This window comes from Dinoponera quadriceps, unplaced genomic scaffold (genome assembly GCF_001313825.1).
Source record: "Dinoponera quadriceps isolate SergipeBrazil2010 unplaced genomic scaffold, ASM131382v1 scaffold278, whole genome shotgun sequence".
Taxonomy (NCBI): Eukaryota; Metazoa; Arthropoda; class Insecta; order Hymenoptera; family Formicidae; genus Dinoponera; species Dinoponera quadriceps.
The window spans coordinates 810,015-828,793 of record NW_014554664.1 but is presented as its reverse complement, the minus strand read 5'-3'; the positions used below and the strand labels follow the sequence as shown (position 1 = coordinate 828,793).

The following is an 18,779-nucleotide window of genomic DNA, read 5'->3' as shown; positions in this document are numbered from 1 at the left end:
TCTCGGGCCCTATTTCTATTGCCACCGGGTACAAACGGACGCGAGAGAGCAAGCGAGCGCGTTTGCGCTCGCGAGGGATGGCACAGCCCGCCCCGCCCGTTCCAACGTCACGTATATTTTTCAGCCCGCGATCTCAGCCGGGAGAAAGAGACTGAGAGCGAGACAAATACCCTTATTTGTACACATCCTGTCCATTGTGACGTAGCTCGGGGCACCCAGGCGAGGCCGGCTTCCGGCGAACCCGCGGAACCCGCAGCACCACGTGCACCCCGTCCCACCCTCTGTCCGCGTCCCCGCTTTATTCTCGCCCCACGATTGCGTCCGTGGGTGGAGCGTGCTCGGATGTACCTGCCGGATGAAGCGAGCTATGCGATCCTCTTCGAAGTGATACCAGAAACTTCATTTTCTCGCTGGACGGGCGGGCCGTCTGGCTCGCGCCGCGCGTCTTTTCCGCTCGTAGATCCGATTCCTCCGTCGATTTTCTTTCTTACGTCCTCCAAGGAGGTAGACGTGGAGGTAGACGAGGAAATAGGACGAAGTATAAAGCGGAGTGGAAAATATTTCTCGGTGTTCTGAGGAGGCTCGAGATTACAGCGCGGTTGCTTTGAGGAGTTGAACGGAGAAACACGGTCGGAAAATTTGCTTTGTCGTAACCTTCGTCTGTTGTTTCCGTGACCGACTCTGCTATTTTTCTCGTGACTGACAACCTTTCACTAAGAGATCTTGATAAAAGATAATCTCTTGTGATAAGAGAACAAGCCGCTTGACGAAGCTTTGTTGAGGGAAACACGATCGTGAGAATTAAACCGAGACAATACGATGACTTGTGCGCTGCATTCGCGCATGTCCGGCTATATGTTTCTTGCGAATATTGTTTCCCCTACGCTCTCTCGGCCACCCTCATATTATAACCGTGCTCACTGGCCCACCGTAATTATCCACGGTCCGTATGGTCCACGGCATATGGCCCAGAACGCCATCTTACTTCCGACAAACCGCTTCTCAGCGTCGTAAAAAGAAAAGGATAAAAGGAGCCGGCCATTTGGCCAGCCGAGCACGGATCGAAATTGACTGCTCGCGGGACAAATTAAATTTCGTCCCTCGCCGCTCATGAAATCGCGCCGCTCTGTGACCATACGGCTGAAACAGACTGGACATTATCCGCCAGGACATTATCATTCACCGTCGTGCGCAATTCCAATGTTTACCGAGAACCGAGGAGAAGGAAGAAAAAAATGCAACCGCCTAATAACGTAGTTTGTAAACTTCAATTATTTCATTATTAGCAATTAAAGAGAATCACGTAATATATTTAACCATTCCTAACTTAATGGAATTAATTTGATTCATTATCGTGAATGATTAATTAATTTATTTACTCTCTCTCACTCCGAAAAACTCTCTATCAATCTCAACATTTATCGAGAATCAAAGGGAAGGAAGGACATCACTTAATCGATAGATAATGATAGATAACGTTAGCAACATTTAACAATTTTATTATCAGCAATTGAATAGCTCAGCGCAAAAATCAATCTGCTTGATTTTTTTTTAATTGTACAGTATCAACAAAAAAACTGGTTTGCAAAGTAAGTTAAGCAAATTCTTTTTACGAAAATCTTGTTTACGGAAATTTAAATATGTAAAAACGTCCTGTTAATATATTTTTCGTGAAAAAATGGTAAAGACAATTTGGATAAAAAATAATATTTTAAAACTTTAACAGAACTGATTTTTGCACCGAATCTTCCAATTAGAATCAAGTAACGTTCCTATATAATTTAATCATTTCTGCCAACTTAGCAGATTTAATTCGCTATAGAATTGATGCAGAATTAATTTGTCTCATTAGCGACGAGTAATTTATTGATCACCAACCCCGAGAAATCTTTCCTTTACCTTCTATCCTTTCTTTTCCATTCCGCCTTAGACCTCTTTTCTACTTCGATCCTATCTGCGAGATGCGCCGGCGTCCTTTCGCGATTCCTACGACCGATTGGCCTACTTTCGCGTAGGGAGCGGAAGAGAGAGAGAGAGAGAGAGAGAGAGAGAGAGAGAGAGAGAGAGAGAGGGTGAGAAAAAGAGAAAGATCGAGCAATAATTCGGTCAGGATTGGAACTTGGGGGCACACACGATATGCGGAGGGACCATATGCCGAGGCCGAGGACGGATCGTGCTTCGGGGATCGCGGATAATTACAAGGGATGTTCTACCCGGCGTCCCGGCCACGGTCGAGGGTGGGGGACACGCACGAAAATCCGACGGCGGTGGGGGACGCGCGGCTACATAAGGAAGGTCTCGACCCCCGAAGGGTCGCAGTTGCCTCGAAATTTCGGAGCCGGCGTGCCCATGTTCGCCTGTGGCGCGTCCACGCTCGTAGTTCACTGTCGACGCGATCGAATGCGAACCGAGTGAGATCTCTGTTGACGTAGTGACGAAGTTTCAACCGCAAGTTGCATTGTTCTTATTTCTTCACTCTTCTTTTCGTTCTCTTCGTGGTGACATACGCGAGAGAAGGGGATCGAGGACGAGAGAGAGGACGTCCGAGGGGATTCATCCGTCATAATGACCACCGCGTGGTTGATCTTCGCGACGATATGCGCCGCAAGCTGCTCGCTGGTGGTCGGCTTCGACCTCGGACCGATGATATGGACCGCGCAGTGCCAATCTGAGTGCTTGCGACAGTTCAACAAGAAGGAAGAGTTCCGCAAAATGTCGATACGGAGGAACGCGCATCAAGAGTTCCAAGAGGTAGTTAAGATCATCGTCTCGATCTAAGCGAAGTGCGTGATTGAATTTGTAATTGTTTATTCGCGGACTTGTCGCCGACAGCGGTGAGAATTGCCAGAGCGAGATTCTGTTCCCGCGATCTACAGCGACGATTTGCGGCTAACGAGCTGATATTTGTCGAGATGAAGTCGAGATTTATTTTATAACGCGGAATATGTATGTGTGTGTGTTTCAATCTTGGTTCAGATTATTTTTAAAAAACCAAAGCAATAATATACATCACGCTACTCATATTTCTGACGGTTAATAAAATAACGAAAGAAAAAGGTCGGTTTATTAAATATATATATATATATATAATTTTTGGATTTATCTAGATATTTTTTACTGCTATTTTTTAAATTTCACCTTTCTTATTTTATTTTCTCGTTTGTTTAATTCTTTAATTTCTTTTTTTGCCTTTTTTACTATGATATGACCTTGTCGAAAGCAATAAACATTTGTGAGAATGTTCCTACAAAAATATATTCGACACGTAAAATATCCAAAAAAACGTTTGTGCACTATTACCTAAGATTTGATTTTTTATCAAAAATTAGTAAAATTAATCATCGATATCCGGCATTTTTCGCATTTTTATCTTACTCTGCATCTGCTTATTTCTTCCCTCGATCTATTTATCCATATCATGTGTCCTTGTCAACGAATGAAATCGAAACGAACCGGCGATTGAAAATCGTTTTTTCATCACGACGAGGCACGCGCCTCGCGGCCGATCGGCCGGAAATCGGGAAGTCCCGACGCGCCGATAAATCTCTGGATGTCGCTTTTATTATGGGACGGCAATAGAAAATAATGTCGCGGTGCAACCCTGTCGATTCTCCGAAATGGAGAGAGAAAGAGGCTGTGCGGGGGAGAGACGCGTCGCGCGAACAGATGGGAATCGCGATTAAGTCGGGGTACAATGCGCGTCGCGAGGGCGTTGTTCGCTCGGTACCGCTCGCTCGGACGGGGGTGTCCATTAATTTCGGGGAGATCGATTCCCGTGCGGCGAGACGCGGCCGAGGAGCGAGAGGGCCCACCCAGACGCGACGAGCCGTTCGAATTTACGCCCGGGCCTCGTGTGACGAATGTTGCCCCACGCAAGGGGGGCCCCCTCTGGTTCCGCGCATTAGAATAACGACTCTTCAAGGGGGCGGGTACGGCTTAACGAACTTAACGCTGCGCGTTATCGTCCCCCTTCCTCCTCCATTTTTTCTCATCTCTCTCTTCTTCTTCTTCTTCTTCTTTTGCTCGTTCTTCTCCACGGAGAAAGAAACGATCTGTACGACGATAACGATGATTTCATCCGAGGACATTACAGGACCCTTTTGCGGCCTCGTGTAATTGTTTCAATCCCAAGAGAGGGAGTAGTTTCCGCACCACCGGTTCGTCGGATCGGGATGAGAACGTGTGTCATGACTCGAGAGAACGCACGACGGAGAGTCATTACACGCGAAGGGCTTTTCTTATTTTTCCGCAAAAATCGAACGAACTTCCTGGATCACCGATGAATATCGCGACGGACAGCAGGGAGAGATTACGCATCGCGCAGATGATTTTCTTCCCCGAATTTTCCCGGTTCCTCGAGTCTCGCACTATAAATAAACGCTTCCTCGAAAGACACCCGGTTCTTTTTTCGTCCATTTATTTCACTTTACGATACGCGACCACACCGTCCGTCTGCCAGTAGACGAGTCACGGTACAGTCATTGATTTCCAGAGGACGGGGTGGCGCGTTTGCTTTACGACCCCGAGTGATCGTAACTCGATAACAAGGACGATCATCGACTGATACGGAATCTCGAACCGATCTCGTGCATCCAAAAGACTCATCGCTGCCGGAAATTTACCTGTTGCGGAGCAAAACGTCATCGAGAGGCGGGTTCTATATTTTTAAGCAAAAGATAATCAAGAAATTTACATATTATCCTACTGAATAATAATAAATTTACATATTATCCTACTGAATAATAATAAAATATAATAACCTATTGACTGGTAATCTAATAACAATTAACGACATCGATAATTTAGTTAATAATCAACGCCGCTCTCGGTGCAACGAATACACATAAATGACAAACCGATATATATATTTAAACGTTGAATAATTTAAAGTATCACAAAGCACAGAACGATGCGTTACGTCCGCGACGACAAGTCGCTAGGACACAACAATGCGTCCGTCATCGCGTATTATGCGTCATTGCCATGTATTTAGGGATTACAATGGGATTTCCGCAAGTCAGTAAAACACAAGAATGGAGAAAATCCTCTTGAGGATAAACGAATCTTTCGCAAACAAATGAAACAATATATCCCTTGAGATCAACTCTCTTTCGACGCCGAGAGAAAGAACCCGGCCGCCGGGACGTCTCTGAAAGTGTCATTAGCGGAAGACCGCGTCGTTTCTACGAAAAGAGAGTCCTTAGAGAGGGTACACCGCAAAGAAGGGTAATCAGGGATCAAAAGAGGGAAGGGGGAGAGAGATAGATAGAGAAAAAGAGAGAAAGAGAGAGTGAGACCGTCAGCGGAACGGAGGACGGGCAGATAAAAAGAGAGAGACAAACACAGAAGGAGACGGGGTTAGGGGGAGAGAGACCGCGAGAAAAAAGGGGGGAAAAAGAATTTAGGAACAGGGCCCCACCGAGTCGAGGGTACCCCAATAAATATGAAGACAACAACGACGGTGCCTGTTATGCCTGGAACAGGTTGGAGCTAATTCAGTCCCCCCTCCTCCTCCCCCTTCCCCCCCGTCCTCCCTCTACCGACGGTTCCACCTTCTTCACGGTGTTTCGTCCTCTTCTTCCTCCTTCGCCTCTTTTCTTCGTGATCGGTTAAATCGCTCGATTCAACGGTTCGCCCGATGTGCTTCGCTTATTCTTCCCTCCCCTACCCTTCGCTTCTCCGCATCAAACACCCTTCCATCCTCCTAACCACCGCCAACCCTCCTCCCGCGTCCTTTCTTGCTAGTAGTTCCCTCTTTCTTGCCGTGCGTGCGAAAGAGCTTTTTGTTAACCGCTAAATCTTCCCTCACCTGACTCGTCTTTTTTCTTACGCTGTTGCAGTGCACCAGGTATTGCGAACTGTGCCACGACGAGCAAGACTCGAAGGTGTGCAACCAGGACAGTCAGGACCCGTTTCAACAAGCGAGGCGCTTCCTCAAGGATGTAAGTGTAAGCTCGCGGGGGAAAAAGATAGAGCCCTCGTCACCGCTCGTGCTACTCGAAACGAATCGGGGGATCGCTTTTTCGAATGCTTATATCGTTTGGTTATTTGTTTCGGCACCCTAAAAAGGGATTTTCGCAACGCAATGTTTTTTCTACCTTACATGAAACAATTCCAAGAATACGCAAATACTTTTTCCTTGTGTCCACTTTAGATTTTAATTGCAATTTTGGGAATAAACTAATTGGGAAACAGGTCTTCTTCGCGAGGCTTCGGGACACGCTCATTAGAGTTGTATTAACAACTACCTATCCTGAAGAGCTATTCAGATATTATTTAAATTACTTAAATTTTAATTTTTTAATTTTTAGATAGAATAAACAATTGCTTTCATGCTTATCTCTATAAATTTAAGAAAATATACATTTTCTCATTTGAAAACAATTTTTTTCATTTTTGCAGAAATAGGTATATTGACATATAAGTAAAAATGTTATTAGTCCCTGCCAAATAAATACTTTTTATTATTTAGATATTTTTCTCTCAGTTTGTATTTACAATTACTGAAAAAAATTGCGTTACCGTTATTAAAAAAAAAAAAAAAAACGTTAACGTCGTAAAAAAGTAACTTGTAACGGTATCTACGTTACAAATAATGCGTTATTTCACGATTCTGTGCAAAGGACACCCTTTTGCCGGATTACGATTGGTTGATTTCGTGCACATGCATTACACGATTATACAAGTATGCCTGGATAGATCTTTACTGTGGCTTCTGACGTTCAACTCGGGACGCGAAAACTGAAAACGAGACTGTGTCGTAACCGTAGACGGAGATCGCTCGACTTCCGTGTAAAGATCGAGACCGATTGAAAAACGACATTATGCTGGATAAGTGGCTTTCATACGTTTTCAAGCGCGACGGTAGTCGGTACGTTCCCAAATATTTGAAGGATGATTCCTATCTTTGTGTCGAGCGAGCGCGACGGAGCCAGCGCGCGTTTTCCACGCGAGCCGACTGCTCGGTCTTCCGAGAAGATCGACAGGTAGTCCCTTTTCCAAGGATTCCGGCTTGAGGTTCCTTCATTCTACGCGAAACCATTCTCTCCTTTCTTCGTTCGATGCCGTACAATCCGGAATTATCCCCGTAACAGACGCGAAAGAGGGAGAGACAGGGGGAGAAAGAAAGATCGTCCATGCGCTTGATCGACTAGCACTTTTAATTCACTTCGAGCTAACGACGGACATAGGATATCGACCTGGATTGTACCTGACGTTCAAAAAGGATTTGAAATGTGAAACCGTCAAACATCTGAAGCCTCGCGCGAACTTCACGAGAAAAATCCTCACGCGAAATCGAGTCAGATCCTCATCGAAACAAGAGAAGTTGTCAGCGCAAAAAAGTGAACAGTAAAATTCAAGCAACGAGCAAATCGACAAATATGTTCAACAATTATCGAGAATATAAAACTCTAATATTAATATTATTATTATTATTCATTTTACGGTAAAACCCCATCACGAAAAGGAGGATATAACAAAATAAAGAAGTAAAAATTAAATCAAGGCGGTGATTACAAATATAAACGAATAAAATTACGAATTATAAATTATAAATATAAATATATATAATAATTATAAATTATAAATTCGTAATTTTATGTTTTAGTTATTTATTATGAATTTAAGACCTTGTTTATTATTTGGTTAGCAGGACAACGTTGGAATAACAGATTGTTTAAAGCTACTAATCGAAGGTATAAATAAATCGCATGTTCGCAATGTATAACACGCAAAATTACTCAACTTTGTGATGAAGTCAATATGAGATAGATCTGAGCGATATACGAACGAATATTCTCGATTTGTTACAAACGTAAGTTTCAATGAGTATTTGCACGCGTGAATTGCTATGAGTGAAATATGTGGTCGGGTGTTTAGCGTGATTAGCGTGCTTTATTCCGGACATTGATGTACGAGTGATGTTACTCGTACGAGCGGTGACAGAGAATTAACTAAAAAAACAAGTTAGCTCACGAACTACGTCTCGATAGATAATTGAAAATATGGAAGATTCGTTTATATAGATCATATTCGAGAAATCTACCAGTCTAAGCCCGACGTCCGAACTATCGGGGTACATCCAAGGTTCTGAGGAGAAGAGTTTATTTTCCTTCAAAGGAAAAAAGGGGTTCACAGTTATCATATTACGGGGTATTGGGGATTTACACAGATACGGCCCGACTCCGGAACCGAACTATCAGAAAATATCCAAAGTCAATAAAAGATTTCTGAAGGAAAGATCAAAAGATAAAGACCAATTCGCTTACTATTGAAGTCTCGCTGCTTTACTGCGCGCCACAGCGTTCAAATAAACTTGAACCCTAGAGAGATGGTCTAACATTATCGCGATTTTGACCTTTTCTCTCGTATCCTCTACGATAAGTGTATCCGTTACATCTTCCTCGCTCGCAAGATCTTAATGATGCTTTTCGTTTCTTCGCAGAGCACATTAATGGGCCGACAGATCGCTTGCGAATACTGCAAGACGCGGGAATTCATGGAGAATTACGAACCGTCGATGCTGCCGGCGCCGGAGGAGAAACCGATCGTGATGGGCCCGCACGACGTGGCTATCATATTCCGGAAGCAGCATGAGCGCTGGCAGTTCCAAAACTTCTACTACGACCAGATCCCGATCGAGAGGATGTACCGGTGCCACTGGATAATCGTTGTTACGGAAGACGGTCCGCGACACTACACCTGGCAACGGTGGGTACCGAGCTTGGACTCGCTCAAGGAGGGTCCGCTGTTCGAGGCGACCGTCTCGTGGCGGAACGTGCGCCAACAGCTGCAGATCCAACGGAGGCTCGAGGAGATGAACATCTCGAACGACCATATGCGCCACCTGCAGCTGTCCAGCGAGAAAGTGCTGGCGCTGATCCACCGCGACGACGTGCTGCAGCGGCTCCAGTGGCTGTTCTGGAAGACCGACGACTTCGACAAATACCCGAGGAAGTGCTACCGCTACCACGACGACAGCTACGGCGGCGGCAACAAGTCACTCGTGGTCACTTGGGGTCCAGAGACCGGCGGCCTCACCGGCAACCAGGTGACCGACAGCGACTCTGCGCAGATCTCGCTGCTACCCGGCGTCAGGTACCACGTCAGGGTCGCGTCCAATGACGGCCCCGGCAGCTTCCCCATCGTCGTCGACACTCGGCCCATCACCAATCTCTCTTCGACTACGCCTTCGTCGTCGCCGCCGCCTCCGTCTTCCGCCGTCTGCAACTTCGTCTGCAGCATGAAACTGTTCGTCCGGAGCGGCTGGCATTACGTTCTGCTGCTTTTCGTGATAACGCTTCTGGTGTTCTGTTATATCCGAGCGGACGTGTTTCTCATGAAGAAGACCGCGCAAACGTGGCAGAAAGCGTGAGCGACTCTCATCCTGCGCTACACTGAGAGAAAAAAGTGCTTGACGTCGTTAAATTATAGTCACTTCTGGCGCCAACTGTATCTTCCAGTTGCTTGAGCAACAAAATCGGGATAATAATGAGTATAAAATTATTGTCGCTAATATGTGTCGGTAACGCTTGGTAAAAACGAAAAGTTTGATTCTCCTGACTATAATTTGTTTACTACGCGAGATTATAGTTGAAAATGCCAAGCATTTTTTCTCGGTGTAGAATAGAAGGACTACACTCCTCAAGGCCGTCACTTACGGCGAGGACCGATTACTCAGGGATCTACTTTGCCGCTCGCCTCCGGCAAAAGGACGAATAAAGTGGACAGTCGCGTTCTGTGACGAATGAAAGAGACGGAAGTTCTTCGTCTATCGAGACCGGCTCGAACGATCTACGGATGCACCGTTAAATCTCAGAACGAATTCTGCGGTTTCTCGAACTCTTCGGAAAGACTCTGCAAGCGACGATCGCAGAATACCACGAAGGACTAGTAGAGAGAATCGAAAACGAGATATTCTCTCGAAAAAAGATACGCGACCGAAGCAATTGAAAAGTCATTAATGCGGTTCTAATTGTGATTTGAAGGTCGGAGACGAATCACGTGATCTTCAGACGTTTGTGACTTGACGATGCGATTTTCTGCGCTCTACTGCAAAGGGAAGACGTTACATCTTTGCTGTCTCAAGGCTGATAACGACATGTCCGATTTCAACGATCTCGACCTTAATGTTACTAGATTGTTTGATGCTATTTTTATAACAAAAGACCAGGATCAACCGCTCGTCAGGAACGTCGAAGATAATCCAGGTCGCGGATTTGGACGAAAGCCTAACAACACGTGTAGGCTAGTAGCCGGCGTTAAGCTTAAAAGGGATGGGACGGAGAACAGTGAAAATATCAACGAGAGAGCTGACACAATAGCTGCATATTCGCGCGATAATAGTTACGGTAACAATGTTCGTGGCACGTGCTTCGAGGCGTTGTATGCAATGTACTGTTTCGTGGTCTTTGTATTCAAAGGAAAAGTATTATCCCCTTTCGCCCGCCCGTGGCTCGGGTCTGAACAGGTATACGAATGGCGATAGCTTTTTAGCCGAAGTTGTACAGGTTCTCGGATGATATTTTTTTACGTGAACAAAAACACGGAGAACGGACTAGAACCAGCATTTTTGCTCAATGTGCAACGAACAGACTGTACAAAAGTTCCTATCACCGAAGAATCGGCAACAAGCGAGCGCGCGCGCCGCGCACTGTATTTATTTGTACATAGTCGCAATGTAGCCTGTAAATACTTAGCCAAATAAATGTAGGTCGAAGGCCGAAAGCGAAAATATTGTCTCACTTCGTTTCCTCTTAATCTTCCATTCTTCATTATTCCCTTTTCAATTTTATTCTACGTAAGGATGTAACATCCAGTATTACTGTGTTACGATTTTCATAAACTTTCATATATTTATATATTCTTATTTATTTATTTCTATGTATTTAAATATCCTTTCATTCATTTGTATATTTATAAATTTGTATATATATATTCATATGTATTTTATGGATTTATTTTATTATACGGAGTTCGGATGAAAATTCAATAGCATAGAATTTTAACGAGCAGAAAAAGAGGACATCGGCGCCGGGAGGACGTAAAATATACTCTTTTCTACTCCCTATAAGCACACTCTCTCTTTCTCTCTCTCTCTCTTTCTCTTCTTAACGCTTCTTCTTTTTCGCCACCATCTTGTCGCCGCAAGAGAGACCCTGAAGTGCGTTGAACCCTGCTGCGCAAATGACGAGCTCACCACAGTGAGTCGACGAAAAAGTCGGCGGGGAGCTGTACCAGGCGCACGACGAACGCACGCACGCACGCATGCACGTATACACGAACGGTGAAAAGTATGTCGTGGCCTCGAACAAGGTCCCGTTATCCTAGGCTTCGCCTTGAACGTCTTCGTTCTCCAGTCTTGACTCAGGAGTCAAGCGAAGATGATACCGCTGCTGTTCGCCTGCTGCCTCGGCTTCCTCGTCGCTCCTTATCAGCTTACACCGTCGGCAAACAATGGACTGATCGGCGTCGGGGCGGTTTCCGTGGTGGCCGTAGGATTCGCAGCCGGACCCAGGTACGGTCGTAAATCGACGTAGGTTATCGAACGCTTCGATTATGAGAGAGAGAGAGAGAGAGAGGAATCCCTCGCGATTAAGATGTCTCATGAGAAAAATCAATCGATTGCGATGGGATAACACTTGAATGGCTTCGTACGATATTATCGTCGCCGATGTTGCCGACTTATAAATTTCGAACGTCGGCATTTCAATAAGATTCGTTGTTCAGGTACGTTCCGAAATGGAAGAAGCAAGCGTGCGAGATACCAGCGTCCCAGCATCCGAATTCGCATTACATCTGCGACGAGGCTGGGGAAGTGAAATGTTTGCCAGGTATGAACCGGGAATAATACAAATCTTTCACCAGAACGCGTAATTACAAGAAAACAATAAAATCCACTTTCAAACGCGAATTTTTTTACTTCCCACGAAGGAAAAACAAAACAATTTCGCGTGTAAATTTTGTTTTACCTTTTGTTTTGTTGTGCAAATATTAATTTATTAGTCAAAAGAAAAAGAAGAAACAGGATTTGCGTTAGAAAAACGAAATTCAATTGATTTATTAGCCAATTGAAAAATAATAAAATGTTAACAGGATATCGTGTGAATATCCTAAAAGGATTAAGCAGCAGATTAGAGAAAATTTGAAATATATATATTTTTGGCGCAATGATGTAGTAATTATTCGTGTTTAGGATGGACGGGAGATCTTTGCGACGTGCCGATTTGTCGAAAGGGTTGCGATCCTCTTCAGGGCTACTGCCGACGTCCCGGGGAATGTCGATGCAAACTGGGTTTCTACGGTGAATTGTGCGACAAGTGTGTGGCCTTACCGGGATGCCAGCACGGAAGGTATGATCTATTGATATGCAATAACTTGGTGTGGAGAAAGTATAACTTGACATGCATATGAATTCTTCGTTGGAACATCTTTAAACGCGGATGCATCTCGCGAGAGGAAGAAACTAAAGCAACATTTCTATAACTTTTTTACTGCGCGCGTTTTGTGAATATTGTATATATTATTAAATTGAAAAATAACGCTATTAGAGTTCACAAAATTTATTACAGCTACAAATCGACGTGTTCTAACGAGAATAATGCCTCGTTAATTATCATCGTCGATAACGACTTTGAGAAATCTCATTTCTTATTTTTTCTCATATCGTTTTCTAAATTCTATAATGTGCAACATTGTTGATATATTTCAAAGAACATATTTTGGTAATTACTCGTTATAATGGACACAGCTGCAATAACTTTGATTTTTGACATATATTGTAGAAAATATCGTCTTTTATTTATTAAGAAATTTTCATTATCTCAGTTCCTCGAGCTAAGATGACGTTTGAGTTTTGGTATGCGACAAAACATATATGAAAATATTTCACTGATAAATCACTTAACATAAACTTTGCATAGAAATCTTTGCTAATCTTCTCAGAATCTATTATTTTAGTATGAAAAAGATTCATCAGTTTAACAAAGCAAATGATTTTAACTAAAATACATTTATAAATATTATAAATATATATTTTTAAATATTATCATGTTTACATCTACTGAAATTCGGGCTGTTTCAATCATCAATTATTAATAACTTTTTAATGAACAAAGACTGCCGACTAAAATCTTCTGAAGGTTATTTAGTAGGATCTTTCATGTCAAGGTGAAAACCATCGAAGTTCCGTCTGTTTTAATTCGGGAAGCATCAAAATAACGAATAATTATCATATTTTAACATTCCACATCAGATGCTACTCTTTTCGTTTAGTAATGTCTCATTAATTATCATAGTCGATACCAACAATTTAAAAAAAAAAGTTTCTTCGAACTGCATGACGTTAACAACTCTTTCCTCAAAGAATATATTTTAATATCCAATGCCTCTCTTTCCGTTTAATAATTTTTCATCAATTATTATCGTCAAAATTAATTTTCAAAAATTTAATTTCTCTTTTATTATCTCGTATCGCTATCCAAATTCTATACTGTGTGACTCTACCAATTTTTACGCAAAGAATATATTTTAACGTTCCACATCCGATGTCTCCTTGTTTTTCCGTTTTATTCGCGTTTGCTACGAAATTCAGGAAAGTCAAGCGCCACAGCTGATCCTTCATCAATCTCTCACACGCTTGATAACCCGATAACGATTAGAGCACCCACGCGCGGCCGCAACGACGCAATTTATCGCGCCTTCCATGTACACTCGTAAAATCAATTCAACGGCGAACAACGAGAGCTCGCGGGTTGATCGAGTCGGCTTTGCTTTCACCTCGGGCGAACTAGCTGGCAAGCGAGCCTAATTTCCGTATAACACGAAATGCTTCCACGCACGATTTCGTGACCACCAATCGGTAGAGTGACCGAGTAGTTTGACAGTTCGATCGACACACTTGATATCGAACGTGATTCTCGCTTTCAGGTGCAACGTAAGCTTCGAGTGCTCCTGCGACCCCGGCTGGAAAGGTATGTTCTGCTCCGAGCCGATCTGCGCGCCCGATTGCCTATCCAGTCAGGGTTACTGCGAAAGACCGGGCGAGTGCAGGTAATCATTTACTTGGCTCTTCACCGCGCATTTTTATGAATTAAGTTAACACGAAAGGTTCGCAATATTTATCAACAAAATCAAACGCGAAATTTCCTATTGCGCGTTTCAAAATAATTCTTTACACAATACAAAATTTTGTATCGGAAACGGTCCACTTAACTTCTCATCAATTGTTAACGTAACACAAGATTATTAAAGTAACACAAAAGTTCAGTGAACCGTTCTTAACATAAAAACGGTTTTTTAACAAAATGTTTCATTGTGGAGATAAATTGTAAAATCAAAATGGTCCACGTTAACACAATATACTACGATCTCCATCATACTTTATCTTCAAAAAGAAATTATTCAGAATCCATCGTTCGAAAAATCACTTTATTTTATTTTATTTTATTTTATTTTATTTTACTTTATTTTGTTCTCTTTGTTAAAACTTTATTTAAAACAGAATAAAAAAAAGACGAGCAATTTCACATTAACGTCAAATCGTGTATCAACAGATGTATTTATACCGAGAGGGAATTACACTGAAAGAAAAAATATCTAAAAAATTAAACATATTGTTTAAATACTAAAACGATTTGTAAGAAAAATTGATGAGTCCTTACAACAATTATTTCGACGATATCATGAAGCACAACATGCAACAATAAAAAGCAAATAGAGGATGGAGGACAAGATATAAAAGTAATAATTAAGAAACTTTATCCTACTAAATATGTTATTAGTTTACCCACCGGATAAATATATATTATCTCTATTTTTGCTCTCAGTGTACGAATATCGTTTTTACGTTCAACATCATATTTTCATGCTAATATTTCCTGACAATCCTCATTTCAAACTTCCTCAAGACAGTTTGAATAAAACGTATAAATCACTGCCCGACGTCTCCGGGCATAGATTTGTTGGAAAATCAGAGCCTAACGTGTTCTTTCTTTCAGATGTCGCCTGGGGTGGCAAGGCCCCAAGTGCAAACAGTGCGCTGTGTTGCCGGGATGCGCGCACGGGATCTGTCAAGGACCTTTGGAGTGCCGATGTGATCCGGGGTGGACCGGGCTGCTTTGTCAAACACGTGAGTATTGCCCCTGCCCCCTCCCTTCTCTCTGACAAGCAAACAGGAACCGAAACCTCTTCAAACTGAACGACCGAACGAGACCAACCCTCTCTAAAATAAACGGAAACGTGACGTGATCAACAGCGCGATCCTTGCGATGCGGCGACGCGACACAACACAGCGCGCGACGGTCGTCTTATTTTTCTTCCACTCGCGAACTGAAACGGAATCCTACTTTGAGCGTCCGCAAGCACTCGTCGCTCGACTTTTACAATATTAAAAGGAAAATATACAACGAGACTCGTAGTTCGAAGACACGTTGTCCGAAGTCGCGCGTGTCTACCGATCGCCGGAAATAGATCTTGCTTTCCAATTCTAAAGCAACACTCGGTGATAGAGTGAAGAGACGTGATCGTTTCATGTATATTTAACGTCACAGCTGTACGAGATAATATCATCATATGTATTTTTAACCATGTATTTTTAACCAAAGAAAAATATAATACCGGTAACTTTTGATTTTACAAGATATCCTACTTCTCCGCCGTGTTGTTTCTCAATAACAGATTCTTTGATAAATTTAGAATTTTTCAAAGCGAAAACTTCGAAGTACTAATAATTTGCAAATTACAAGCGATTCGGAAAAAAGGTTTTTCTGTAGGGAGCCAAATAGACACCAAAGCTACGCTCTTCAGCTAATTTCAGATAGAGTCCGTCTCAATGACATTTTAATTTGAGACTTAATTGCAAATATACACGTTGATTAATGTGTATTTGTTTTCAACGTTTAAAAATTGGACGATAGCTAAATTGCACAATTGTGTTAAAAACTGGACGATTGCGATATTTTCGTCGAGAAAAGATCGTCTCTAAATTGTTGAGGGAATTTGCTACTAAAATATACCAATAAAATCCAAACGATCCGCTGCTAAAATAATACGATAGACGTGAGAGACATCCTGTATAGATAGTCGAAGAATAACGCAATGGAAATAGTGGCCAATCACCGGCGAGTTCGCCCCGAGTAACCAATTTAATTCCCACTCGCGAGTAATCGCGAATTGATTTCCCGAGCAGAGCGTAGATCGACGCGTCCGCTTAATGAACCTTTCTCACCGCGAATTACAGCGATCTGTGCGCAAGGATGCAGCCGGGAACACGGCGGTTGCCGGCGACCAAGCACATGCAGATGCCGCATCGGCTGGACCGGTTCGAACTGCACTGAATGCGTCCCGTACCCCGGATGCGTGCACGGCTCGTGCAAACGACCGTGGGAGTGCCGTTGCGAGCCCGGCTGGGCCGGCGACCTGTGCAACGAGAAACTGACCTACTGCGACGAGCACCCTGGTGTCTGTCAGAACAACGCGACCTGCATCAGCATGACCCAAGAGGACGGTAATTACAGGTGAGAGATCGCGAGCCCGACCTGGATTCAATCGTGACTCAGACGCTTAATGAGTCGGAAGCGAAATACTGCGAAGAGTAATCGCGATATGTGAAATGTAACGAATGTGATGTAGTTATATTTTTCTTTTATATATATATATATATAACAGTTAAACTCCACGCTTGACGATTTCTAACTTTGGGTTGTTCAATAAGTTCCTAGGTATTTTTATAAAGATTTCAAAGTCGATACTTTTCATAGCTGGACATAATTTTATTCAATAATGTATTGATCGCTTCTTTTTTCAATAGCAGAAAATTATCGGAAGAACGAAATGAATAAAGTTTTGCCTGACTATATGAGGGTATCGACTTTGAGTTTTTTATAAAAATTTTTACGAACAGCCCAATATTTAATTTTTGGATTTAAATTCATGTATTCATTTTGATATTAAATATGTGGTAATAAGGTCGCGAAGAAAATCGCCGAAGTGGGAGCCGCTTGAAATTAGATGATAGATAAGATTCGTTTGGATAATTCGAAATATTTTGAAGTTATAAGCGACCGAGCTAAAATACGTGGCGCGCGATACGGCTCTCTATCTCTTGTCTATCGATGATTTACGATCGCTCCTGGATTAATTTAGATTCCTACCGGGGAAAGTAAAGCAGGAAGAATAGAACGAAGTCGACGACCCTCCATTGTATCCGCATGGTTATATAAAATGAGATGTATATAGAGCTATTTAAACGGTCGATCGACATAAAGTGGTTTATAAACTACTTCGTAAGTAACAAGATTATCGATCGCGTATTATCTACGTAATCTATAAAATATTTAACGATATTATGTTTAAAAAATATGAAATCGAATATACTAACAACAGACAACCAAAGAGGAAAAATATTCCACATAAAATATTTTACAACAAAGTCATGCGTTATCTAACCATAATTAATTTTTTGTAAAAATTAAATTAAATTCTTTTTGTTGACTATTCTTTTTTTAGTCAGACTAAAATTTAGCTTATTCTGAATTTAATTTTCAGAGATTTTAATTTTTTAATTTCATACAATGTTGTTACGGAAAAGAGTATAATGGTCATATAAAAAATAAAATTTCATTTTCGTGAGAAACTAATTATGGCACTCGATCGAGTAACATATAACCCAGTCCAATTAAAACTTACAAAAATTTTGGAGTTAAATGCATATTACGACTTTCGAGATGAAATTACTACAAATACGGATATTTTTCCGCATTAGGTGCATCTGTCCGATGGGATACATGGGCCGACAGTGTCAAATAAAGACGACGGTGCCGTCGACGGAGCTGGTACCGCCAATGCCCGATCCTGACACTAGCAACCTCTCGCAGGGACTTTCGCAGGAGACGCAGGACCTCGCGGACAAGCCGAGCATCGAAGAAGCGTCGAGCGAGGACAAAGAGGAAACTGGCAAGAAAAAAGAAGTAACTGCGGAGCCGCTCGGACCCATCTTCATTACGGACCCACCGACCACTACCGTGGATTCCGCCGCGACCGCGGGAAAATGGCCCACGGAATCGGCCACGGAATCGCTCGAGAGAGACGACGAGAACGAGACATAAGGAACGACGAGACAGCCCGAAATTATTTATTGCAGTTATTTATTTATTTATTGTTCATTAAACCCGCACGCGAACGTGACGGTTCCCGGTGATCATTAGTCGTTTATTTACGTCTTCCATCGCGAAAATTATATCGTGAGGTGAAATATGTTCTTCTGTCTTTCAGTAAAAATGTGACAAATGTCGGATATAATTATGGTTCCTCGCAGATACACGAGAAGAAGGTTTACATGCGTGCGCGTTTGAGCGCTAAGTTCGTGAAGAAAGATTCCCACGTAATGAAATATTCATCCTTCCAATCTTCTTTATTTCCTTACTAGCTTTCATTGTTAATGGAATGTACAATAAAGCGGAGGGTGTAAGCGGAGTTTCATGCAGTTATTTCTCTCCCGGAAATTTACCTCAATGCGTACAAAGTATATAGGAAGAAGCAAAACATTATTATGATCCTGAATATCTTCGAAGTAAGAGAGTAGGAGAAAAGTTTATCTAGCAGAAATTTGTCATTGATACCAATGATCATTTCCAACATTTTCTATAAATGTAAATTTACTCTCTTCTTTAAATTATATCTTTCTTCGAACTACATAAATATAAGCACTCATCTTTTTTATCTAGTCGTTAATAAAATATTTTTATTTTCCGAAGATACTCAAGGTGATAATAATTATT

The 18,779-nt window shown here is 42.3% G+C and overlaps 1 protein-coding gene across 1 annotated transcript; it reads left to right on the top strand.

The window, feature by feature from the left end:
* The first annotated feature begins 2,565 nt into the window (after positions 1-2,565).
* On the top strand, positions 2,566-18,314 carry LOC106740599. Its single transcript, XM_014611789.1, has 10 exons — positions 2,566-2,751; positions 5,841-5,942; positions 8,447-9,372; positions 11,372-11,518; positions 11,731-11,834; positions 12,197-12,353; positions 13,930-14,052; positions 15,000-15,130; positions 16,241-16,517; positions 17,765-18,314. Exons 1-10 carry the CDS (start codon positions 2,566-2,568, stop codon positions 18,105-18,107), a joined length of 2,496 nt encoding a protein of 831 aa, XP_014467275.1. The 3' UTR covers positions 18,108-18,314.
* The last annotated feature ends 465 nt before the right edge of the window (positions 18,315-18,779 follow it).